Source organism: Notamacropus eugenii, chromosome 2 (assembly GCF_028372415.1).
Source record: "Notamacropus eugenii isolate mMacEug1 chromosome 2, mMacEug1.pri_v2, whole genome shotgun sequence".
In the NCBI taxonomy this organism is placed as follows: domain Eukaryota; kingdom Metazoa; phylum Chordata; class Mammalia; order Diprotodontia; family Macropodidae; genus Notamacropus; species Notamacropus eugenii.
Window position 1 is genome coordinate 288,385,890 of NC_092873.1, and position 27,211 is coordinate 288,413,100.

Below are 27,211 nucleotides of genomic sequence, written 5' to 3' on the forward strand. Positions count from 1 at the left end.
GCCGCAGGAGCCAAGATGGAGCCGGGAGGCGGTGGGCCAGGCCCTCTGATCGTGAACAACAAGCAGCCGCAGCCCCCGCCGCCCCCGCCTCCCGCGTCCCCGCAGCCCCAGGCCGTGGCCCCGCGGACCGCCGGCGGCGGCGGGGGCGGCGGGGGCGTCCTGCCCGGGGGCAAAGGGCGGGAGTTCAACCGCAACCAGCGCAAGGACTCGGAGGTCAGGGGGGGGGCGAGGGCGAGGGCGAGGCCGGGCCGGGGTGGGCAGGGGCGGGGCCCTGGCGGGGGCGGGGCCTAGGAGCGGCCGCTGACCGGGCGCTGTCCGTGCGCTGTCCGTGCGCTGTCCGTGCGCTGTCCGTGCGGCGGGGGCCGGAGCCGGAAGCTGTGCGAGGCCCGAGGCCCCGGGGGCTCGGAACCGCGGCGGCCGTGGGTGGGCCCGGGGCGACCTCGGCCTCCCGGGCTGAGGAGGGAGCTGGGCGGCGCCCTCCGGAATGGACCGACGCCCTCGTCGGCCGCGGTGCCCCTGCCCTCGGAGAAGCCACTTGAAGGCCGGCCACCCGCTCCTCCTCCTCGGTCGTCGGGCCATCTTCGCCTGGGTCACCTCCAATCTCCCGACCTGGGTGTGAAAACCAGAAAGTGCGCCTTGGCCCCGAGCGCCGCCCTGGCTACGCCCGAGTCATTCACCGGCTCGGGAGTAGTTCCGCCCACCGGCCTCATGAATGAAAATACACGTTGGGGTTTCCTTTTTTTAAAAATTAGGTCACCTTAATCAGCATATTCCCCAGCACTTCGCTGTTCCTTGGAGAATCATGCTTCCTGAGATAGTCACTGGGAAGGAGAGGGGACCGAACTCCTTCACCAGGAATTTTCTGACCCGGTGGCCGAGGGAGGCAGGCGTCTGTCAGGGAGCCGGCTCTTAGGGAATGTTGTCACATTTTCAGTAGTTCGGTCTTTAAAGCCCCAAACTGGCCGATCTCAGAGGAGCCTCACCGTCGGCGAGACGGTGGTGATTAATTCAGCCAGTCTGTATTGGCGGCCTACCCAGTCTGGATGAGGAAGGCGCCCAGCTCTGGCCCCGCTCTGTGCCCGGCCCTGTGCCCGGCTCTGGCCCAGCTCTGGCCCCGCTCTGTGCCCGGCTCTGGCCCAGCTCTGGCCCCGCTCTGTGCCCGACCCTGTGCCCCGCTCTGTGCCCGGCTCTGGCCCAGCTCTGTGCCCGGCCCTGGGCCCCGCTCTGTGCCCGGCCCTGGGCCCCGCTCTGTGCCCGACCCTGTGCCCCGCTCTGTGCCCGGCTCTGGCCCAGCTCTGTGCCCGGCCCTGGGCCCCGCTCTGTGCCCGGCCCTGTGCCCCGCTCTGTGCCCGGCTCTGGCCCAGCTCTGTGCCCGGCCCTGGGCCCCGCTCTGTGCCCGGCCCTGGGCCCAGCTCTGGCCCCGCTCTGTGCCCCTTGTGTGACAGGCACCGTGAGAATGCAGGAGAGAGGGGCCAGGGAAGGCCGCCCGGAGCTGGCGTTGGGTCTGAGGCTGACCTTGGAGGGGGGCCTTTAGCACGGGGCCCTGTGCAGTGGTGAGGAGGGCCCGCAGGTAGCGGCAGAGGGGGGCAGAGAAGAAGCGGGGCCGCGGAGTCCCAGAAGATCAGAGTTTGGCTTTAACCCGTCGGCAGTGAGGAGCCACTGAAGATGGGCAGCGTTGGTTGTACGAGAGGATAATTAATGGCGCAGCGGTATGTTAGATGGACGAGAAAGAGGAAAGAGTGGGGACCCTGGAAGCAGCACTGCCTTTGACCGGCTTATTACCAGTGTGGGGAATCCCCACCGTTCCGAGCCTTGGTCAAGTGAGTGACTTGCATTGGATGATCTCCAGGGACCCTTCCAGCTTTCAGTCTCTGGTCCTGTGATCGATGGGGAAGTGTTGGAGTCGAGAAAAGCCTGAACTGGTTGGTAATGATACAACAGAGGAGGCTTATGGAAGTAGAATCCACGAAAATGGTGATTGGCTGGTTGTGGAAGGAGAGGGAGAAACTCAGCTAATTGCCTGAGTTATTTGAACCTTGAATGATTAGGTACGTTAGAATAAAGAAGTCAAAAGAGGAGCTTGTGTCCTTGAGAGGAGAGATAAAAGTGATGAGTCAGATTTCATGTATGTTGAGTTTGAGGTGTTAGCAAGACATTGATTTAGAGATGTCCAGAAGAGAGCTGAAAACTGGTCCAAGGTCAGACAGGTTAGGACTAAAAGAGATTTTCAGTTATCCCCGTAAAGGTGATGGCTAAAGTAGTAGGAGTGGATAAGTGTATGTAGAAAGGAAGATCCTTGAGGGAGATCCCCAAGAGGCAATTTGGAAAAAATGCTGATTTTAGAGTCATAGGACCTAGATTAGAAACCTGGTTATTTTCAGAGTATGAGCTCAGACAAGTCTTTCCATTTCTCTTGGCCCCAGTTTGTAAAATGGGGGATTTAAATTAGATTATTTTAAAGACACTCTCCAGCTCTAAATCTTGTGACCTCACATTTACCTGGGTAAGGAGAAACAGAATAATCTAAGAAGTAGGTGTAGAAACAGAATGTGATATCACAGAAGCCAAGGAAAAAGAGAATTTCAGGGAGGGAAAAGTGAGTTGTGTCATGCTACACAAAGTTCAAGAAGGGTTCAGACTGAGAAGAAGCTCTAGAAATGACCTTTATGGTAGTGAATTATATGTCATAATTCAGAAGCAATTGCCCATCTCCCTAGTTAGCTGTCAACAGCGTGCTATAGAAATGTTTGTCGACACTTCCTCCATGTGCCTCAATTTTTACTAAGATCCAGTAGATGAAAGTTTGGACAGTTGGAAGACAAATGTCGCTGTTATTCGTCCTTCGTCTTAGAGGTTACCAATGCACCATGGGTCAGTGTCTTCACTCATGGGTGAATTGATTTAAGTGAGGCAGAGTTGCACAAAGTTGTTGGCCTTACTTTATCTTCCAGAGTCACCAAAGTACAGACACATGTATCTAAAGATAGAAAGCAGGCCCTATGTAGATACTTTTTTCCCCATTTACTTATGGTTTCTACCTTTCTTCAGAATTGTCTGAAAGTCATTAAACCTAGAGCTCAGGTTCAGTTCTGGAACTCACATTTCTTCCAAAACCTACTTCTCTGCCAGCCCTTTCTGTTTCTGTAGAAGACACTGTCATTCTCCCATTCACTGCCATTCACAGCCTTGGCATTAACTTCAACTTCTTTCTTCTGTACCCCACACATCCTGTTACTTGCTATCTTGTTTCTGTGACCACAACACTCCTCTCATCTGCTCCCCTTTCCTCTCCTCATGAAGTCTGTGTAGTTCAGAGCCTCATCCATTACCTGTTTCCTGGATTATTGTAGTAGACACCAATTGGTTTTCCCACTCTCAAGCCTCTCATGCTAATTCATGCTCCTGATAGTTGCCACTGATTTTCCTAAAGGAGAAGGCTTACCATGTCACTCAGTAACCTTTTCCCAGCCTGGTCCCAGCCTGTCTTCCCATCCTTGTTGTCCCAGCTCCTTCTCACTCTTCCATCCAGCCATACTGGCTACCTTACATTCCCTTCTCTCTCTCCCTGCCTTTGTCCCCAAAAGCATCCCATATCTGGAGTGCATCACCTCCTCCCCTCTGCCTTTCTGAATTCCTTCTTTCCATCAAAACTCAGGCCCAAATACCACCTTCTACAGGAAGCCTTCCCTGATTTGCCCAGTTACTAGTACCTCTCCTAAATTACCCCCCTCCCAATAAATAGTTTTTATTTTGTATATACTTGTATATGTACGTGTTTTCTCCCTTCCCCCCAAACATAAGCTCTTGAGGTCAGGAACTATTTATTTTGTCTTTGTATCCCCAGCATCAAGCACATTACCTAGCACCATCAATAGTAGACATTTAATTAAATACTTGGTAATACATGGGTACCTCTTTATAACTCAGTTGGAGGCATAATGATTAATTATAATAATAGGTTATACTTAAGTAGTGTTTTACAGTTTATAAAGTTGCATTTCTCAGAATAGACTTGTGAGGAGGTAGTGAAAAATAGTGTTTTTCCTATCTTACAGATAAGGAAACTGAGTCTCAGGAGTATATCAGACTAACTATGTAGCTGCTCAAATGAGATAATCTGTGGAAAGTATTTGCAAACCTTAAAACACTGTATAAATGGTAACACTATTTGGACACACTATATAAATAGGTAAAATAATAACCAGGGTTCTTCTGCTTGTTATTTATAATTTAATGTTTGTCTTGTCATTTCTCACATGTGTTTTGTGTCCTCAACTAGACCAAAAATAATTTTGGGAAGCTTGTTTCTTTTCATCCCCCATTGACTTCCTACAGAGTTGATGCTTAATCCGCACCTGTCAGCTTAACACCCTGCAGTCAATTCACATTTTTTTCTGCTGTACTTTGAATATTGAGTTCTACTCAGCAGCTTTTCTATGTGACTGCTGCTGTGTTTCCATCAGTCGGATCTCAAGAGTACTTGAGACCAAAATACTTCAGTAGATTTTTTGCTGCTGAGTGTGTGGGGTGTGGTGGAAAGAAAGGCTTCCTAAATTTTCAGGGTGGTGGTGGAGATAATCCTGTACACATGTGGGTGCTATATTAGAGGCTGTTATGGAAAGCATTAGATGTATCTATAAAGCATAAGAGATTGTTTTACTGTATCACTTGAATGACTTTTAGGAGGATTTATGTTTTTCCATTTTAAAAGTACGCAGAATATAAAAAGTGCCTCTTGTATTAAAATATTTCTTATTCTCAACAGGGCTATTCTGAGTCTCCAGACCTAGAATTTGAATATGCTGATACAGATAAGTGGGCTGCAGAGCTCTCAGGTAAAGAATGACTTTTCTTATTGGTTGGAAATTTTCTCCTGACTCTAAATAATTAGTGATGTGATCTCAGACTTGGAATGAATAAATCCTACCCCCTGAATAAATCTTTTTAATGTTTTGGGGAAATGTTTAGTTATTTGGGTCAGACACTGAATATGTCATGACTCCCAGTAACTATGATCGTAAATTATTGCTTCCCTTTTATTAAGCATCTGTGGGTATTTAAGCCAGTTAGACCGGCAGACTGTATCCCTCAAGTCAGTCAACAGGCAGTTATTAAGTACTTTCTTCAGACCAAGCATTGTGCTAAATGTTTACTAGGATTATAAAAGAAAGCAAAAATAACCCCTACCCTGAAGGAGCTCCCATTCTAATTGGGGGAGACATCATGTAAACATCTGTGTACAGAGAAAAATTTATAAAGGATAAATTTGGAGGTAGTCTTAGAGAGAAGGAACTATTGGGGGAGGGATGTGGAGAGAAATCAGAAAGGGTTGGTATAGAAGGTGGTATTTTAACTGTGACCTGGAGGAAGTGTTGATGAGAAGGGAGAGAAATGTCAACATGTGGGACAACTAGTGAAAATGCAGACATCGGAGAGATGGGGACTGGTGTGTTTGAGGAAGAGCAGAGAGGCCAGGGTCACTGGATCATAGAGGACGAGGAGAGGAAAGGAGTGTAAGGGGACTGGAAAGAGAGGAAGGAGCTAGGTTTATTGAGGAATTAAAAAAAATTTTAAAAATTTTTTTTGAATTTTAAATTTAAATTTAAAAACCTTTTAAAAGCCTGGAAGTAATAAGGGGCTGCTAGGGTTTATTGAGGGGGCAGAGGTGACATGGCTAGAAATCTGTGCTTTACAAAGATCACTTTGGCAGCTGAGTGGAGGATGGGTTGGGGGAGGAGTAACCAGTGTCAGAGGGGAGAAGGGGCCATATACATACATATGTACATACATACATACATATATATGTATATATATGTGTACGTATGTATATATATATATATATTATACACACACACACACACATATGGAGAAGGGGAGAGTCTGTGAAGATGGAATTGACAGGACAGCAATGACTGGAGGTGGGGGGGGGGAGGATGACAGCTAGGTTGGGAAGATGGAGGTGTCATCAGTAGTCATAAGTTTGGAAGTCTGGAGAGCTAAATGGATAAAGTGGGAGCTGGGCCTAGAGTCAGGAAGACCTGAGTTCAATTGTGACCTCATATATTTAGTAGCTGTGTGACCCTGGGCAAACCGTTTCACTTCTGTTTGCCTCTGATTTCCTCATCTGCAAAATAAAGATATGAATAGCACCTATTTTGCAGAGTTGTTATGAGGATAAAATTGATAAATAAATATTTGTAAAGTGCTTTGTCAACCTTAAAATGCTACATAAATCCTTTGTAGAGTAGAAGAGTGGATTTGGGGAGAAGATAACAAGTTCAGTTTTGGAAACATTGAGTTGGAGATGTCTATTGGCCATCCACTTCAGAATGTCTGGTAGGCCTCTGGAGATGTGAGGCTAGAGTCAAGTTTGGATAAATAGGTCTGAGAATCATGGGTATTAAGATAACATCTGAAGCCATGGGAGCTAATGATGAGCTCACAATGATCAGCCAACTTAGAGATGAATGCTTCTGATCTCAAGCCAAGCGAGAGTATTGAATCAGTCCAAAGCATTTACACTGCTAGAAAAACAACTCTCCCGTAATGACTCGAATATGTGAAGGATGGCCTATGACATTTAGTAATCACCCATAGTACCGTGAATGGACAAGAAGTAGCTTGTACCTTGAAGAGACCTATTCCAAGACCTATTCCATTTAGCCTCTTAAGAGGCTGGTTGGAAGTGAGGATTTGAGAGGTTTAATGTTGTGTGTTACCTGCGTCTGGTGGTGCTTTAACTTTTCAAATCACTTTTTAATCAAAATACCCAATGGCAAGTGGTCTCATTCAGTTTGTATCCTTAAAGAAACAGGAGCAGAATATGAACCTAGGGTATTTCTCATTTCTCTGGAATTGCTAAGACATCGCTATAGCTAATAAGCCTTTCTTTTTGGCAGAACTTTATAGTTACACTGAAGGACCCGAGTTTCTGATGAACCGAAAATGCTTTGAGGAAGACTTCAGGATCCATGGTGAGATGTTTTTCTTTCTTCCTATCCTTGTTTTCTCTTCAGCCTGTCACCTAAGGGCTATAGTAGTTTATGTTTTCTTTAGTCATCTCTAGATTTCAGGCCTCTGAACACACAGGCACAGCTTCACAGGTCACTAGGCAGTGGCTCAGCTGGACCCCATGTAACTTAACTGCTCCTAAGTGCTCTGGGAGGGACTTCAAAAAGTTAACACATTGTAAAAATAAAATTTAAAATCTCTTTCCATTTATATTGTTGTTGTTCAGTTGTTTGAATGACCCCATTTGAATGACTTGGCAAGGATACTGGAGTGGTTTGCCATTTCCTTCTCCAGCTCATCTTACAGATTAGGACACTGAGGCAAATGGGGTGGACTAGCCCAGGGTCACACAGCTAGTAAGTGTCTGGGACTGGATTTGAACTCAGGTCTTCCAGACTCCAGGCCTAGCACTCTATCCTCTGTGCCACCTTTCTGTTTATAATCATGTTCAATACTGGTGAAAAAAAAATCAGCATTTCTGGTCTGGACAGTCATATCTTTGGGCCACCAGATTGAACTTTTTTTTTACACAGGGAATAACTTTTTGTTATGTTCTCTGACACTTCTGGTCATGTTGGCCCTCCTGACTATAACATATTAAAGTTATATACACTCCAAAACTTGGCTTTTCAACTTTAAGGCTAACTAAGTCTTTTACTTTATAGTGGCAGATAAGAAGTGGACCGAACTTGACATTAACCAGCACCGTACCCATGCCATGAGGCTCTTGGATGGCTTAGAAGTCACTGCCCGGGAGAAGAGGCTCAAAGTGGCCCGAGCAATCCTCTATGTCGCCCAAGGTCAGTGGGGCTACCATCAGAGGATGTGTGGCTTCTGTGTATTACAGTTGTCCAGTGAAGGCAGCTCAGAGCCATCAAGTGATGACCTGTGTCCTATATGTGTTTCTAGGTACCTTTGGCGAGTGCACCTCTGAATCTGAAGTTCAGGCGTGGTCAAGGTACAATGTCTTCCTGCTCCTGGAGGTGGGCACGTTCAATGCTTTGGTGGAGCTCTTGAACATGGAGATCGAGTGAGCACTTTTTATCTGGGATTTAAATAAAGGAAGGGCATGTAGAAGGACCCCTCCCTGGCTTAGAGTCCATCAAACAGTTTGGACCAGTAGGGTTAAACCCCGCTAAAGTAGCTCCACGTTGACTTAGAAAACTACATGTTAACATGAACTCTGTTCTGTTGTATTTTTATTTGTTTTGATAACTATTTCCCAATGATATTTTCCTCTGGTTCTGGAGCATTGAGGACCACAGTGAGGTATGTTTGACACCTCGGGTCTAGACCACCAGCCCCAGAGAATGGCTCTACTCTCCAGCCTTTACTCATTCTTGGGAAACAACAGAGGGAAAATCCTGATTCACATTGTCAGGACTAGGAATAGTCCCCAAGAGAAATCACTGAAATAGCTCCATCCATTTTAACCAGAAGACTTCTCATTTATTAACTCTGCTCTCTAGTAGAAGACCTGGTGTTATGTTTACTTGATTTTTTTCCTCATTAAAAGGGGACTAGGCAAATATCTACCATACAAATTGAACCCAGGCTTGCTTCTAGCCCCTGTTAGGGCTACATTTGTTTTGTCAGGTTCAGGAGTTTAAGTCTGAAGTGACTAGTACTTGGCTAGACTAACACAAACAAATAATTAAAACTAACCTGGCACACGTGGTGATCCAGCTGATGAGTACTCTGAATGTTGCCATTATCTGAATTATTTAACCTCATCTTTCATGGAGCACCTACCCTTAGGAATCTGACTCTTTCTCTCCTGCTTTAGCAACAGTGCAGCTTGCAGCAATGCTGTGAGGAAGCCCGCCATCTCCTTGGCTGATAGCACTGACCTGAGGTGAGCTTTCCTGCCTGTTTTCTTTGATGAGGGTCTGGCAAGCCTGAGGCTAATGCAGTTTTAGCTTGAGTTGGGAAATCTAACCACAGTGGAGGTCAGAGGAAATTTTTTCCTTCCATTTGTATTTCTCCCATGTACCTTTATCTTCAGAGTATGATGGGACTTTGGGTATGCAATTAATGGGATGGTGAGAGCCAAGGGTAGTCAGGGCTGTGTGCGAAAGTAATATAAATGTACTATGTCAGCCTATCTTGTAAAGCACATTCTTGTTTCCAGAGATGGAGCCTTTATGAACAGATGTGCCAAAAAGAAGCCACCAAATACCAGATAAAAGACGGTATTAAGGAGATGTTCTTGAATTCTTCTTTGGGCAGGATTATGCTAGGAAGAGCAGAGATACCCATAGAGTGCTCTAACCTTAAGAGATATTCCATAAATACCTGCTGACTAAAGGTCCATAGATTGCTTCTGAATTGGAGAGGATAATGAAGCTTAGGTCAGAGCCTTTCTCTGAATTTTAAAAAAAAAAATGCTCCAACCCAAGGCTTTAGACAGCTCTTTCTGCTGTGGTTTAAGCCCCAGATACCTCTTCATCCTTATTGCTTCCCTTGCAATTGCCATGACCTTCCTCCCTCCCTACTATTGTCTCCCACCCAATCCTGGTCTCTTTCTACCTTCCCCACCACCTAGGCCTCATTTCAGCTTCTACTGGTTCGCCCCTTCCTTTGACTCAGTCCCTTTGGGTATTATACTTAAGAGGAAAACTAGGTTCCTAAAATGCTTTCATAATTAAGGTTGAAGAAGCTGAGGCACTGAATAGGAGAGATGGATAGCAGCTTGATTTTTTATCATGGGAGACTCTGATTTTGATCCCTTCACACATCAGTACCTGTGTTTCTGCAGATTTTAGAAGTACATTTTTTAAATAGTGTGTGATGATGTAGCCCTTATTTTCCACATCCCATTTTCTTTATGAACTGGCTTTTGTCCTCAGGGTACTGCTCAATATTATGTACCTGATTGTAGAGACTGTCCACCAAGAATGTGAAGGTGATAAAGCTGACTGGAAGACCATGAGACAGACTTTCCGAGCAGAGTTAGGTATGACTCCTATTAGCATGCTGTTAAGTCTATATGAATGACTGGTGGCCAGTTTCACTGGCAAACGTTACAGCACCAAAGGGATGACTCAGGGGTGTCTGTGTCACCTCCAGGTTCTCCCCTGTACAACAATGAGCCATTCTCCATCATGCTGTTTGGGATGGTGACCAAGTTTTGCAGTGGACATGCACCTCACTTCCCCATGAAGAAAGTTCTTTTGCTTCTCTGGAAGACGGTATTGGTAAGAATCCTGCCTTAGAACTGGTCAGAAGAGATGCCACATGCGGCTAATGTGACCCATGAAGACTTGGTCTCCAGATCAGAATGTAGATTTGGAGAATGTGGCAGGAGATTGTATATTCTCCATACAGAGCTGTTTTTGGAGTAGTTCTTGGACCTGTAGCTTGTTTGGGAGTGAAAGTGATTGAAATTAAAGCCAATATAAATATGTCCTCCTGTTAAATGTCACCTGAAAGGATTGAGAATTAACAGTGCGCCATCCTGCAGCCTCTTCAGTCTGGACGGTGAAACCCGACCTGTGTCTAGAGAGGGGAAGGAGTGGTGCCAGGGGAGAGGGCCAGGCCTGGAGCCTTTCCCATCCCTGGAGAAGTAGCTGGGTGACAGGGTGGGGCTAGGACTTTATCTACCACCTTAGCACCCAGGAGATCACTGTCCTCTGGGTAGATGAAATCAACTCTTCACAGAGCTATGAGCAACTCCTTAAGTGTAGGAGGAGCCTAACCAAAACTACCAGTGAGCATTTCAGGCTGGGCATTCTTAACACTTTTCTGGTTTACTCCAATCTCACCTTTATTGTTCATGCTGATAACTTCCTTCTTGTGATTCTCTCTAACCATACAGGAAAATGGAATCACCCCCAAAAAGTGAAACTGCCTAGATGTTACAGGGTTCTTGAGGATCAGCCAAAGCCTTTCAGGCCTGAGGGTTTGACTTCCCTGGGGACGGGTTAGATTAAACTTCACATGTTATTTCACTTAGGAGGAATTATGAAATATTGTGTCTGTGTCCCATTTTATTTAGCTTTTTCTTCAAAGACCTAAAGTTGGAATTCATTTATGATTCTGTAAAACATAATCCACACACCCTTATCAGTAAAACTTTTGTGCTCACATACCCACAATATGTATATATTTATACTATTATGCTACTGTACTATATATATTTTTTAAAAAAAGAATTTAAAATAGCAGTAAGGGTAGAATAATATTTTAAATTAATGTAAAATTGTTTATTAATGGTACAAAAGCCTTTTTGTTCTTCCTAATTTATGTTATTGTTAGTGAGAGCAAAAAGGTTTTTGTACCTTTGATGTGTTCTTAATATTTTATATGATAATAATAATTTAATAAGAGCAGTGTGATGGAATATGCTTTATAATTTTTTAAAATCTTGGTTTAACACTTTTTTATTTAGCAATACAAATGAATTACGTTTGCTTCATTTCTTGCTTTTAATGTCTGTTGTCACTGAAAAAGATACTTCATAGTGATCCATAGATCCAAATGAAAGAAGTGCATAGTTGGCAAAACTCACAACTTCGTTGTTCTTATTTTTCAATCCCTCCTACTAGTTATGCATTTTTTGTTGAGATTGGACTTGTAAGTTTTCATTTTCCCAGATCAGTCAGCTGCCTTTGCAAACTAATCAGAAGATGCATTTTTATATTTTAACAAATGCATTTAAAAATCACCAAAACCATTTGAGAGAACTTATAAACAGATTACAGAATTCTACTTCTAAACTTTCTAGGGTGTATATATGGGAGCGTGTTTGTGGCTGATACCATTTTCAGTAGCAGAACCTTAGTTTAAAATGTCTTCCTAATCATGATTGTTTCATACCATCACAGATCACGCACAATGTACACACTGTCCGGTTCACTGATGTCAGTAATAAATAATTGATAATTTGACTGACTCCTTGTCAGCTTTAATTAGATTTCCATTGTCTTTACTTTGCAGTGCGACAGAGGAAGCTTTGCTTCTCAGCAGAAGTACCAGCTCTACATTCCCTTATTACACACTTGGGCCTGTGTTGCTAGTGAGCTAGCATCTAGGCATCTGAGATGCCTTTGCAGGAGTTTTTTTTAAGCTACTTGCTCATTTTATGAAGATTAATTTAGTTCAAACTCGTTAGTGTGACGTGTGAATTCACTTGAGTGCACATGTAAACTGCATTATGTCACAGTATATGGAAAAGGAATGAATAAGGGTGCCACTATTAAACCCTCCATGCTGTGGAACCCCATTCTTTTCTGAATGTTCTCTGTATGCCACACATGACCACCTGACATTCTGAGTGAAGATGTCATTGTCAAGCCATCTCTTAACTGTTAGTTGAGCTTAATTTCTTACTTTGTTAGATTAAAAGAGAACTATAGGAGAATGTAAAACAGTTTCTACCTATACCTCCATTGATCATCTTGTGCACTCCCCTTCGGAGATCACTGGTGTAGGATTACACATACTTCTATTTAAGCTTGACAGGGTGACTTTGCTGTTCCAGAAGCCCCCAGATCTTGCATGATTGTTCAGCTTCTTTTCTCCCCTTTGTGGCTTATCATTCCGCTTGTCCTAGTAATTTGGTGTCTTCATCCACTGTTGGCGCCATTGAGCTTCCCTCAGGATGGATTATGCTCTTCTTCAGAGAGTGCGGGACTGCGTAAAGATGAAGGTTAAATGGGCACTTTGAACCATTTCATGCAAGTCAGGAGAGCATGTGTTGACCTTGCATGGTTGGGATGGACAAGTATAAACCCCTTAGGCCTGGACACTGAGCTAGCTCTGAAGAGGCTCATGGTATCCACTCTCTTTTCTAGTGCACACTCGGAGGCTTCGAGGAGCTCCAGAACATGAAGGCAGAAAAGCGTGAGACCTTAGGCCTTCCCCCTCTGCCTGAAGACAGCATTAAAGTCATTCGAAACATGAGGGCAGCCTCCCCTCCAGCTTCGGCCTCTGACCTCATTGAACAGCAGCAGAAACGGGGTCGTCGAGAGCACAAGGTTAGCAATGGGACAGGGGCAGGGAATGCCTCTGCTGAAGTAGGAGGTGGTCCCTCAGAAGTCACTGAACAAGGGGCAGTCCCTGGCAGCTTTTAGGATTTCTCATGGTTAGGGCTTTCTCGCTGATGTTCCTAACATTTTACTCACTCTGACCTCAGGTGCCCTTTGTCTTTCCAGCAATCACTCATTCTTGGATCTCTTCTCTTTTCGTTTTCTGTTCGGCTCCTGTTTTCAGGCTCTCATAAAGCAAGACAACCTTGATGCATTCAACGAGCGGGATCCATATAAGGCCGATGACTCCCGAGAGGAGGAGGAGGAGAATGATGATGACAACAGCCTAGAGGGAGAGACATTTCCCCTTGAGCGGGATGAGGTGATGCCTCCCCCTGTGCAGCACCCTCAGACGGACCGACTTACCTGCCCAAAGGGGCTGCCCTGGGCCCCCAAGGTTAGGTGAGTCTTGAAGCCCTGACCCAAGGGGAGCTTCCTTTGGTCTCTCCACTAGGGGGAGATGATGTTTGTATTACCTGTGCTTGCAGGGCAGCCATGTGTCAGCCTTCAAGGTGTACATGTAGAACAGAGAGAGGGCCAAAGCATTAAGGCAGACTTGTTCAGAAAATGCCCAGCAATGGCACTTAGGTAGTGTTGGGGATTGGGGCTCAGAGATTAGTTTCCAGGTAAGGAGGAGCCTTGCAAGAAGCCCCAATTTCTCAGACCTGGAGAAAAAGATATTCTCCTGCCTTTCATCAGGGGCTCAGTGTGGAGTATGGATTAAAAATAGATTGTGAATTTTTTTTAGAATGATGAATAAAATGTTTAAGATAAAGTCTTCATATATATGTATGTATGTACACACCCATATTGCTAATTCATAACATAGAAATTGATAAGTGTTTGAAAATACACAAAACAAAGAAAAAGGGAAACATACGAAAAGGTGGAGAAAGGTTTCTCAATCCAGGCAAACTTCCAGTTTTCAGGAGTCTATAAAAATGATGAAGAGAAAGCATCAGAAGGAGACAGGAGACTTTTTTCCTCAGCTTTTCCAAAACTGAGCATTTTCCTTACCTGAAATGTGGGAAACACTGTGGCTAAAAGAGGAAACTTTCTTTATTGCTATAATGCATGTGATTTCTTCTTTTCTTGAGATTTTCCTGTTCATTTAAGTTGATAGAAGCAAAGAGCAGGATCAGCAGTTTGTAGCTCCATTTGTAATTTAAATTAAACCTGTCAGTAGCTTTGTAGTTTATTATCTGAGTGAACTCCTTTTAACATAGCAAATATAATTTTAAGAGTAAAATAAGTTTTAAGTAATATTCCTTATAATCCTAAATTAACAGTTTCTTTAGATCTAAAGAACCTTTAACAAAACTAAATATTGCTAGACTCCCCTCCCCACTCCCATTTTTTTTCTAAAAGAGAAAAACAAGGCAGAAGTTCATTCCAACACCTGCCTACCACCTGCCACCCCAATCCCCTCTGCTCCACACACACATCCGGAAAATGTACATTTTAACCTATCCAGTAATGAATCTCCTTTCCATCTATGGCAGAGAAAAAGACATTGAGATGTTCCTAGAATCCAGCCGAAGTAAATTCATTGGCTACACGCTGGGCAGGTAAGTGCTGACTCCATCTGTCATTGCCTTAGTGGAAGGAATTGATGGGTTCTTCTTTCCCCTTGCCCCGCACAGTGGAATGCTTTGAGGCCTGCTCCTCTGGCCTTTCTTCTTTTGAATATTAGATTAACTAGACTTAAAAGCAGGAGATGCTTTGTTTTTTTTCTCCCTTCTAGTGACACAAACACAGTGGTGGGACTTCCCAGGCCGATTCATGAGAGTATCAGGACTCTGAAGTTGGTGAGTGCCCTGAAGGGACTTTGTGGTCTGTATGGCCCTGATGTTGAGGTGAGGAGTAGGAATCTAGGGAGACTTGCTTTTCAGACTGGCTTTACAATCGTACCTCATTTATTGGAGAATGATTTGTTTCCCATAAGTAAATTTACTAACCCCTGAGGCTCATGCCTTCACATACCCCAGACTTGACATTTTAACCACGTTGGTGGGCAGTTTTCTCCAGCAGAGCAGTATGTACTCCTTAACCTTCTTAAACAGAAGGCACTGAATTCAACCTTGCTGTTATACCTCAGGTCATCCTTTCGAGCATATCTCATTGCTAGAATGCTCTCAAACTTGTTGAAGTGCCAGGGGTTTCTTGCCATTCCCCTCCATGGATCCACTCTGATGTTTTTGTAGGTTTCTGTCTGCCATGTGTAGCTTTTTCTTCTTCCCCTTCTCTGTCAGGCTATCAGCTGTCTCTCCTTGTCTGACCTCAGGACAGCTACCTTTCAGAGTCCCCACCATAACATATACTTCTCTGCTCTGAGGTAGGAAACCAGGCAGTGAGAGGGAGGTAAGAAATGCCCATTTGAACCAGGCTTTGGCAGCAGACTCTTCAGCCCTTCTTAAATTTGTATTTCAAAAGAAAATATTTAGAAAATTAGCTGCTTTGTGTCTGTCTCCTGCTCAGAGTGCAGTGGCAGAGTGTTGTTGACATGAGTACATTCTTTCCTTTCTTCCACACTAGCACAAGTACACATCAATCGCAGAAGTCCAAGCCCAGATGGAGGAAGAATACCTTCGCTCTCCTCTCTCAGGGGTAAGTGGAAGGCAGGCACCCAACAGGCATTTATTAAGCACCTACTGTATGCTGGGCACTGGGCTAAGCACCGGAGATACAAGGAAAGGTAAAAAGCAGGTCCTGCTCAGTCTGGTGTTGAAGACAGCGTGTAAGAGGGAGCAGGAAAGACTTCCTATAAAAAGTGAGATTTAAGTGGGACTTGAAGGAAGCCAGGGTAGCCGGGAGGCTAAGATGAACCGGGACAACACTCCAGGCTGGAACACAGCCAGAGAAAATGCCAAGAGTTGGGAAATGGGAAACAGTAAGGAGATCCAGTGTCCTTGAATCACCGAGTGTAAGATGAAGGCATAGAGGGGCCAGGTCATGCAGGGCTTTGAACACCAAATAGGATTTTCTATGTGATCATGGAGGTGAGAAGGAGCCCCTGTAACTGATTGAGCAGGGGCTGACATGGTCAAATCTGGGCTTTAGGGAGATCATTTTAGTGTCAGAAAGAGGATGTTTTGGAGTGGGGAGAGACTGGAGGCAGTCAGGTCCACCAGCAGCTACTGCAATAGTCTAGGTGTGAGGAGATGAGGGCCTATACCAGTGTGGGTGCAGTGTCAGAGGAGAGAAGGGGGAGTATTCGAGAGATATTGTAGAGTTGAAATGGACAGGCTTTGGTGCCAGATTGGATATGGTGACAGAGAGAGTCAGGAGTCCACGATAGCTTCTGGGTTGTGAGCCTGAGGGCCTGGAAGGGTGGTGTTGCCCTCTGCAGTAATAGAGAAGGTAGTAGAGGGACAGGGTTTGGGGGGAAAGGTCATGAGTTGAGTTTTGGATAAGTTCAGTTTAAGATGTCTGTGGGATGTCCAGTTTGAGCCATCCAGTTGGAATTGGCTTCCAAAACCCCCAGGTTCCTCTGCCCTTTGGGAGGCAACAGGTTAATTAGAGGGAGTCTTTCCACCTGCATTTCAGTCTTCACAGAACCCCAGTGAGACATATCACACAGCAAGCTTGCCCAGGTTTGATCAGACTTGGAGATTTTATTTTTATAACCTTTTATATTAATAGGGAGAAGAGGAAGTGGAACAAGTCCCTGCTGAAACTCTTTATCAAGGGCTCCTCCCTAGCCTGCCTCAGTACATGGTGAGTGATTTTTTTCTTTTTCAGCCAAGGTGTTCTATATGTGCCCCCTCAAGCGATAACATCATTCAGTCTCCATTCATAGATGAAAAATACCTGTTCTCTCTTGTTCAGTGAACTTACATAGCCAGGTCACTATTGCCTTCTTCACCTACCTGGGAATATAGAGAAAGAACTCGACATTGGTATTTTGCCTTTTGATCCTAGACCATCCTGTGTTCTTTCTTCTAAATATCTTGTTCCCACTCCAGATTGCCCTGCTGAAAATCCTGCTGGCTGCTGCTCCCACTTCCAAAGCCAAAACGGATTCCATTAATATCCTGGCTGATGTCCTACCTGAGGAGATGCCGTAGGTATCATTCCTGTGAATGGAGTAGGGGAGGGTCAGCTTCTCGGTGCCCAAGGGTGCCCTGGATAGAATTTAATACATTGGCTGGTCAGAGAACACTGATAGTAGAGCTTTGGACTAGGATTCAGGAGACCTGGATTTTAGTCTCACTGCAACTGCGAATTGTCTGGGTGCCCAAGTACAAGACATTTACCTACCCTCTCTGGGTTTCCATTTTATGATCTGGAAAATGAAGTGAGGGTAGGGCATGGGATTATGTGATTTCTAAGATTCCTTCTGGCTTCATGATTCTGTGGCATCCTTAGGATCCAAGCAGCTTGCCAACCAGGGTGGTGAACCAGTTTCAGTCAGGGTATCTCTTTTTAGCTAATGGACTTGTAAGCAAAGTTTTTAAAGTTATAAAGGGAAATTCTTGGTCCCCCTAGGGCAGTGACCTCTCATCTTATTCTAAGAGTGCGTTTTTTCAAATTAGAGATCTTGTGTGGGAATGGGGGTGGAGAGGGGCAGTGAGGAGCAGGTTGGTAGGAGAGAAAATTTAAATTTTAAAAACAGTTCGATCTTCTTTTATAAACCACTTTAAGGTTCGCAAAACTCTTTATATACAAGAGAAGGGAGTTTGTTTTTTGTTTTGAATCTCTAGCCTGACACATAAGAAGTACCTAATAAATGTTAGTTGGTTGATTATCTCATCCTCACAGTATCCCTGTGAGAAAACTACTTATAGGGTTATTATCCCCATTTTACAGATGAGGACATCAACCCTCAGAGGGATTAAAGGACTGGCCCATGTCCATATAACTAAAGGTTCACCAAATAATAACAATTCACCTTTGTAGAGCACTTTAAAGTTAACAGAATATTTATTTTTCTCATAACGATCCCTTGTAGTGGGGGCTTCCAGTATTTTCATCGGCATTTACAAATGAGGTAACTGAGGCTCAGGGACGTTAATTGACTGAGGTTATAGAGCTGGCTAGTGTCTGGGGTGACGTCCGTTGCTCCATCCTTGTGGGGGGCCTTCTGAGTCACATAGTGATAGCTGGCGTTTATCTAGTACTTTAAGGTCCCCCTTTATTTTAGATCAGTCAGTCAAGTGTCGGGCACCTGCCCAGACAATTACAAAGAAGGAAACAAGCCCTCCTTAAGAGGACTTTACATTCTGATGGGAGAGAACACGAATACAGATACAGGAATACACAGCAGGAGTATGAAATGACTATGTGCTGTTTCTTAAGTAGATGTTGGGGAGAGAGGTCACTAGCAGCTGGTGATGATCAGGCAAAGTTCTGTCTGAAAGGAAGAGAGGGCCTCAGGGAGGTGAGGTAAGGAGGAGAACTCACTCCAGACATGGGACAGCCAGTGTGAAAGCCCAGAGATGGGCCCACCTGAGGAGCAGAAGGCTAGTTTGGATCACAGACTGTGGCAAGCTGAGTAATGCCCAACAAAGCCACAAAGATAGGTTGGGCTTTGAGGCTATGGGGTCTTTAAAAGTTAAACAGAAGGGTTGATATTTTATCCTAGAGACAGTAGGAAGCCACTGAAGCTGCTTTGAGTCAGGAAGTGACATGGTCAGTCGCTTAAGGAAAATAATGTCGGCAGCAGTATGTAGAGTGGGACTGGAGTAGTGAGAGCTTTGAGAAGACTGTTCAGGAGGCGGTTGAAATAATGTAGGCAAGAGGTGATGAGGGCTTAAACTCAGGGTTGTTGGAGAGAGGGAGCCTGATGGAAGAAGTGTGAAAAATACCTTGGTTCTCCTAAACCTTTGAGGGAGAGATAGTAATCCTTACTCATAGAGGCCCCAAACAGAGGAGTGACTTATCATTAGTCAGGGCAGGCTTCAGCCCCAGATCTCTCTGGCCTGGACACCCAATGCTTTTTCTTTGGTGCCATGATTCATCTCCAAATGGAGCTGCCATTTCAGGAGAAAGGAAAAGAAAGGAATTTGTCCCTACTCTGTTACAGAACAGGTCTCAGTACCAGGGAGGTCATGAGAGAAAATAACAGTATTTGATGGGGAACAGTAGGGAGATCCTATCAAACCTTCTGAGGTTTCTACTGACCAAATGAGATTCCATAAAGAGAAGAGCAGCCAAGTACAAGCATCTCTGGGCAGCCACAGTGTTGCCAAGAGGTAGTAAGGTGGATGGATCGAGTGTCTGACACCATTGCCCCTTCTGAAGACTCTGGGCTGCCCTGGCCTCACCACTGGGCCGTGACTAAGTTGGTTGTGCCTGCCTTGTGTTTCCAGAACCACTGTGCTACAGAGCATGAAGCTGGGGGTGGATGTGAACCGCCACAAAGAGATCATCGTGAAGGCCATCTCTGCAGTGTTGCTGCTGCTGCTCAAGCACTTCAAGCTGAACCACATCTACCAGGTACCTGGGTGTCCTCCCACCTCATCCTCGGCTTGGGGCCCTGCCGTACTATAATCTTGAGCCTGGGGTGTTTAGCTGGAAGAGAGGCTTTGCCCAACAAACAACTCCCTGGCAACATCAGGGTCTAGACTGCAGGGGCTTCCCTCACTGCCTTCTCTGGTTTCAGTTTGAGTACATGGCCCAGCATCTTGTGTTTGCCAACTGCATCCCTTTGATTCTGAAGTTCTTCAATCAAACCATCATGTCATACATCACTGCCAAAAACAGGTAACGAGGGCCAGGGAAGGGCAGATAGGAACGAGGACAGTAGGGACCTATTCCAGTTGGGGATCTCACTTGGGCAGCAACAAGGTCATGGTTCTATTCAGGAGCCAATTACTGATCTCATGGCAGGTGAACCAATCCATAGCACAAGGCTCCAGTGGCCCAGAGAGCCCTTTAAACACCTGCCTTCCACAAAACAGTCTCTTATCAGTACCGGCAGTGCCAAAACTATTTGGGCCTTATGAAATTTGAATCTTTAACCCCCAGGGCACCAGTTACCAGGGTTTAGGATGTGAGCTTCACCTGGATAAGGCAAAGTCTGCTAGACAAGAGGTGATTGGAATGTTGATGCCTCTGAAAGAACAATTGACAGGAAACTGATAAGAGTATTTTGTGTCAGATGTCTGTAACTGGGAAACTGGGGAGTGAAGAAGGTAAAACACTCTTCTTTCCTACAGCACATTAAAGAACAGCCAGGATTATTCCCAAAGGCATCTGTCAGCAAACATTTAAGAGCTATGTGCTAAGTGCTAGGGATACGAAGAAAGTCAAAAACAGGTCCCTGTCCTCAAGGAAATCATATTTTAATAGTAAAGATAATACTGCAAATAATTATGTACATAAAAGAAATATATAATGTAAGTGATAAATAATCCTGAAAGACAGGGAGGAAGGGGCTGAAAGGCCTTTAACAGAGGGTGGAATTTGAGCTGAGTTTTGAATGAGCTCTGCTGTCAGGGTGAAGAGGGAGAACCTTCTGGGCCTGGGGGTCAGACAGTATAAAATCATAGACTTCGGAAATGGAGTATGATGTGGGCGGAACTACAGGTAGCCACTGTGAACAGTAGAGTTTGTGGAGACATGATGAGACGTGAAACTTAGAGGAATCACTTTAGCAGCCAAGTGGAGAGGGGAGGCCAGTCAGAATGAGGCTGCTGTCGTGTTCCGGGTCTGCAGTGACGCTGCTGCAGGAGGGAGGAAAAGGGACATAGGCACAGAGATTGTAAAGAGGGAATCGACAAGATCTGACAACTCTTTGGGCATGTGTAGGATGAGTGAAAGTGAGGAGCCTGGCTGATTGAGAGGTTGGTGCTCTTGAAAGTAATGGGAAAGTCTGGAAGAAGTGAAGGTTGGAGGTGAGGGGCAGAAGTGGGGGTGGAGATAATGAGCTCCTGTTTTGGGTGAATTGAGTTTGAGATGCCTACAGGATATCCAACCCAAAAAGTCCAAAGGGTGGGGGATATGATGTTCCAACTCAAGAGAGACTCAGCATCTATAGATCTGAAAATCATCTGTGCATAGAGATGATAATTGAACACATGGGAACTAATGAGATCACCGCATGAGAGAGCTAACCTTTGTGTAGTGCTTTCAAGTGGCTAAGCACTTTGGGAATATTGTCTCACTCGATCCTCACACCAACCATGGGAGGTAGTTGCTGTTATTATCCCCATTTTACCTATGAGGCAAATAGGTGAAGTTTCTTGACCTGGGTTGCACAACCAGAAGACTGAATTTGAACTCAGATCTTCTGACTTCAGGTCAGCACTCTACTAAAGGGAAAAAAGAGGACCCAGGACACCTGTGCAAGATTACTGTTAGCTCACACAGTACTCTCCCAGAAAGCCCCTGGGCTTCCCTTACAAAGGTTGGTCTTTTTTTTTTCTTGACCCCTCCAGTATTTCTGTTTTGGATTACCCTTACTGTGTGGTTCATGAACTGCCAGAGTTGACAGCAGAAAGTTTGGTGAGTGAATTTGTTTGTCTCTCTGATGGGGAAAGAGGAGGGTAGTCAACTGGATTGACCCTTGGCAACTTGGAGCCTAGTGGAAGACATCATTGTCTCTGTCCTAAGGTTGGAATTGTCCCATAAGACAGCCCTCTTTATTTCTTGTGAAGGCCCTTCTGTGGAGCTGAAGAAGGAGAAATGAGGGCTTTCAGAGAATAATCACACTTACCACATTTCTCTAAGGCCTTGGGGCTTACTTTGACAGAACAACCCTGTGAGATTCTCCCCATTTTACATACGAGGAAACTGAGGATCAAAGAAAGCAGTGATGTGCGCACTGCTGCACAGCTAATAAGCTTAGCTAGACTCCCTGACTTCTAGGCCTGTGCTTTGTCTATCTGCAAGCTCAGAATTCAGGGAATACCAAGCTAAAAATCTCTTGGGGTCCAGTCTGGGGAAGGTAGCCTATGTTACCCATAGCGGGTAATTCCAGGGCCTCAGTGACCAAGACAGGTGGAAGGAAATCATTGCTTTAACTGCTCCTCCCAGTGCTCTGAGTCACTTCCAGAAGCCCCTGCTTCTCATCCTGGGGAGGTAGTGCTCCTCAGGGTTCCAGCCTTCGATGGGTAGACACCCATGGGCCTCTCTTGGTGCTCAATGGCAGTGGCTGACAAAAGCCCTTGTCTCACCATTTGTCTTGGCTTTGTCCCATAGGAAGCTGGAGATAATAACCAGTTTTGTTGGCGGAATCTCTTCTCTTGTATCAATTTACTTCGGATCTTGAACAAGCTAACAAAATGGAAGCACTCTAGGACCATGGTAAGTGAAGACTGTCAAGGCCATTAGGTGTGAATATCAGAGCTGTAAGTTGTCTCATGTCCCCTTACCCTCCACATGGGCAACAAGTCCCTTGAGCCAAGTTGGAGAGTCTGGCAAGTGAACCAAATTCTTTCCCTCTAGGTTTCCTATATCCAAATTATTTTTGTTTAATTGATCTCCTCCTGAGTTGGGTTATGCAGGGAGGCTCAGCTCATTTCAGTTCCTGGAAGATAGACCTTTTCATCCGTTAGAAATAGGAATAGGAACTAAACTTGTCATTTCATTGGTATCAGGAACTTCCAGGTAAAAAAACTCTTCTACTAACACAGGTCTTAGAGAAATGCCTGGAGCCCTGAGAGGCTGACTTAATTGACCTCAGGGCTACACAGCCAGTATTGGTCAGAGGTACGATGTGAACCCGGGTCTTCTTGGCTTCAAGGCTAGCTCTTCACTCTACTAGCTGCCATATATATTGGACTGAATGAATTAGGAGCATTAACTAATGTGTTTATTGCTGCCCCTGGACTGGGCTCTAGATGCTGGTGGTCTTCAAGTCAGCACCCATCCTGAAACGGGCCTTGAAGGTGAAGCAAGCCATGATGCAGCTTTATGTGCTGAAGCTGCTCAAGGTGCAGACCAAGTATCTGGGGCGCCAATGGCGGAAGAGCAACATGAAGACCATGTCGGCCATCTACCAGAAAGTTCGGCACCGGCTAAATGATGACTGGGCCTACGGGAATGGTGAGGGGGAGGGGAGTGGGGGGGCAGAGGCTGTGTCTGGGCCGGTCTCCTCCCCAGTCACAGGATCAGGGTCTTAGCACCACAGAGAAACCACATAGATCATTTCCTCTCTCTCTCTCTCTCTCTCTTTCTCTCTCTCTCTCTCTCTCTCTCTCTCTCTCTCTCTCTCTCTCTCTCTCTTCTTTTTTTTTATTTGCTTCTGTGCAAAGAGGCAACAAAAGCCTCTTGGATGGAGGAATATATTAAAAATCTTCAGGGATGTGTGGAGGAGTGTTGAATTTTCAGTTGGGAGGCACTTGGGAGCCAGATCCTTGAATTTTACAAAGGTAGAAACAGAAGCATATAAGGTCACACAGTAGTAAGTAGCAGAACTAGGCTTGAATCTCACCTCCAGCACTTGGCAGCTGTTAGGCCTGGGCTCATCTCTTCACCTCCCTTGGCCCCAGGTTTTTCATCTGTATGGTGGTGGCGATAATACTTCAGAGTTGTCATGAAGACCAGCTGAAAATAATGCAAACCTATCCATGCTAGGTAAAGTCAGCTATTAGTAAAAGTAATCATTTCCTCCTTTAATTACTTACTTGTGGGCCTCAAGTTTCCTGTCTGGAAGCTTTTCCATGATCCAAATGTATCCTATAGCATATATAATATTCTGCACATAGTAAAACACTTAATAATTGTTTGCTAAATTGAATTTACATGGAATATTGCAGTCTCTTATCTCCTCTCCTGATCTTTCACATCCTTGAAAATTTTCATTTTTGTAAGGCCTCCGTTGGCCCTTCACGTGTCACCTCCCCGCCAATAGTTACAATGCTTAAGGCGTTCTGGTTTTTAAACACTCATTTGTCCTTCGTTACTGAGTTCATGGTGGGTAGTGTACAACAAGCCCCCAGTAAGAGTGGCTCCTCACTATTACTAATTCTGCTCCCTCCTCCTCCTGCCTCAGATCTGGACGCCCGACCCTGGGACTTCCAGGCAGAAGAGTGTGCACTGCGTGCCAACATTGAACGTTTCAACTCTCGAAGGTATGACCGGACCCATAACAACCCCGACTTCCTGCCTGTGGATAATTGCCTACAGAGTGTCCTGGGCCAGCGGGTAGACCTCCCTGAGGACTTCCAGATGAACTATGATCTCTGGCTGGAAAGAGAGGTTTTCTCCAAGCCTATCTCCTGGGAAGAGCTGCTGCAGTGAGATTTTGCCCAAAACCCGTGGCACCAAGTGGAGTCTGATAATGATGCCACAAGCCAGATTCTGCCTCAAGTGTCCCTGTCTGGCTTGTGGCCACATTTTCTGCAGTGCTGCTCCTTTTCCTCCAGGTGGCAGTGTGGCTTTGTGCGCCATCTTTACAAATTCATTGAGACCCCTGGGCTTGATGTAGGGAAGGTTCTGGATTTGGTTTCTTTCTTGGTGGTGGTTTCCCAGTGTCCTGCCCAGGAGGGATGTTCTTCTGCAGATCGGAAGGATGCCACCTTTCCTTTCCCATGCAACACTTGGCTGGCCATGACTGCCTGAGTAGCTCCAGGCCAATGTGTGGAGCCCTCTGACCCCTTCCCATGGCATCCTCTAGATTTCAGGTATAATCCACCAGCTCTGCCAAAACACTAAGCATGGTGGCCTGCCTCGAAGAGGGGTGAGAGGTCAGCCAGGAAAGCACTATTGGGGCTCTTAGCAGGTGTGGTCTGACTTCTCTCAAGCCACCTTCTAACTTCCTTCCAAGCAGCTATTGCAGAGGACAGGGCTGCTGCTGCCTTAGTACATCTGCCTTGGACAGGATTGGGGTGGGAGACAGACATTCCCCTCAGACAGGGAAACTGTCTTCCCCCTCTATTTGCAATGTTCTGTACATATCTATATATATCTATATCTATATCTATATATCTTATCTATATATATATAAAATATATGTGTGTTCTGTTGTGTAACTCTGGGGTTTTAAGTGTATTTGTGTATTTTATTTACATTAAAAAGCCAAAAAATGACCATTGTTTTAACTTCAGGGAATAGTGAGACCTGTGTCAAGTCTGCCCTCCCTCCCCCAAATCAGCTCATTCTGGATGACTTGGGAGCTTGCCTCCTGGTCCTTGTTGCTGCCGTGGCTTGATCTATGGTGAGAAATGGTAGATAGCGTCAAGACAGAATTGGGGATGAAGAAGAGGGGCCACAAGGGATCTATCCATGACCACCCCCCCCATCTCTGCCTTCTTCCCTACCTTTTCCTTCCAGCCCATCAGTTCTGCTGTGACATTGCCCTTCATCCTCCTTTGGAGAGGTGACGTGGGCTAGAATCCTCTAAATAGTACCTGTACTCCCAGGGTGAGGTCTTCATAGGGCTGGGGCAGCAGAATTCCTTTGGTGTGTGGATTGAACTAGATGGCTCCTGAAATATTGTGACTGTTCTCCATGCTGACAGACATCCATCTGATTCCACTGTCTCATCAGAATGACCCTCAGGGACTTGGAAGGAAGCCCAGTGGAATCCAACAGTCCCTAAAAGCCTCTTGGGCATTGAAAAAGCAAGGGTGACATGTGCTCCGTTCCAGGAGCTCACCTGTCTTCCAGGGAGGGGTCAGCTATCATATTCTCAACAGGCCTCTTCTAGCTTGCTTTCAATGACTTGACCATGCCCTATTTCCATCCAGAGCCCAGGAGCCACACGAAAGTCCTTAAATCTCTTCCCCCTGTCCGCAGTCCGAAGCCCACATCCTCCTGTGCCCCTGAACTCTGATCTCTGAGACCTCAGATGGGCACCTTTCTCTTGAGCTTCAAGAGATAATCTGCTATTTCAGCACCTCTCAGAAGCAGAGTTGACTCTCTGAGCCACGGGAGGGGAACTGGTGCCAATTTTGTGGTCTCTGCAGTTATGGCCTGTGTAAAACATAAAGGCACTGTGATTGGGTGGCCATTTGCCCAAAAATGAAATGTGCTTAGGAAAAGGGAAATTGATGTTGCTGGTTTGCATGATGGAATTTCTGCTACTCCCTGCCAGGGTGAGGAAGGAGGCCCTTGGGTTTCACTTGCGGGCAGCTGGTAGTATCTTGATGTTTCGTCTTTGCCACAATGCATGTGTCCTTCAGCTCATCCAGCCTGATTATTTCCTGCTTCCTTAAACCTGTCCTTCTCAACTTTTCTCATATCTTCCCTGATGGATACAGTAGCATCCTAACATACTAAAACTGAAGGAGTCTTAAAGATAATCTAATCCATCCTCCTAATTTCACATTAGGAGCCTAAGGCCCATAGAGAAGGGACTTGTCCAAAGCCATAGGGCGAGTTCGTGGCAGAGCTATGGTTCAAATCCAGGTTTCCAGATTTCCAGTCCTGCGCTGTTGCCAGTGTACCATATCACCAGGTACTCTTTAGGTCATGTCTCCTGCCACCTCAGTGCAATGCTCTGCCAACCATGCTTTGCAAATGTCAGCCCAAGCTTTCTAGGTGTGTTCTTGGTATGAGTAGGAGTGCAAAGTACTTGATATTAGTGATCAACATGGTTGTACTAGGTACTCTTTTTTGTAATTGAGATTAGGTGGCTTAGGAAGCAAGACTAATCTAATGTGAGCACATCAGGCTGAAGACCGTTGGGACAAAGGAGCAAGGCTTGACAGATGGATGAGCTAACAAGAAATGAGCTAGCCCAGACCTAGCCTGTGCTGGAATAAGTTACCCATTTCTTGTAAGCCCACACATTGCAGGGCTTGGGGAAACGTAAGCCTCCCTAGAACACATTGAGGAGAACCTGGAAGCCTGGCCCAGTCTCCCAACCAGCCAGCCCCTTAGAGAAGGAGTGCTCTCTGGGACCAGGAGTCCATTCAAAGCATTTGTTTCCAGTAAGTGTGTCAGGCCTTTGCCAACTCCAGTCCCTGTGGCCCTCAGGGTGGGCTGGGGACTGCAGAAGGTCTAGTCTTTAGGGCTATAATTCAGGTTGATGTGTAAATAGTTGGGAATGAGGAGGGGGGATTAAATGTCTCTAACAAGAAGCAGTTCCTATTATTGGTCTAAGCCTTGACCTGTAACTTCAAATAGTTCCTGAGATTTCATTCCCCTGAGGCTGAGGTTCAGAAGCCATAGACAAAGGAGAGGGGAGAAGGGAGGACTTGGGAATTGAAAGTATGTGGCTGTGAGCTGGGAAATGTGACTCATTCCTACCTCTGGTTTCCTAGAGGGTGAGGTTAGGAGAT

General features: G+C 45.6%; 1 protein-coding gene across 1 annotated transcript; it reads left to right on the forward strand.

Annotated features, from left to right (window-relative positions):
• Window positions 1-25,015, forward strand: STRIP1 (striatin interacting protein 1). Its single transcript, XM_072644273.1, has 21 exons — window positions 1-213; window positions 4,766-4,835; window positions 6,900-6,974; window positions 7,677-7,811; window positions 7,921-8,041; window positions 8,798-8,866; window positions 9,861-9,967; window positions 10,081-10,208; window positions 12,807-12,989; window positions 13,225-13,442; window positions 14,543-14,608; window positions 14,785-14,848; window positions 15,576-15,647; window positions 16,683-16,757; window positions 17,006-17,103; window positions 19,352-19,478; window positions 19,645-19,745; window positions 21,422-21,488; window positions 22,185-22,289; window positions 22,826-23,030; window positions 23,980-25,015. Exons 1-21 carry the CDS (start codon window positions 16-18, stop codon window positions 24,225-24,227), a joined length of 2,532 nt encoding a protein of 843 aa, XP_072500374.1. The 5' UTR covers window positions 1-15; the 3' UTR covers window positions 24,228-25,015.
• The last annotated feature ends 2,196 nt before the right edge of the window (window positions 25,016-27,211 follow it).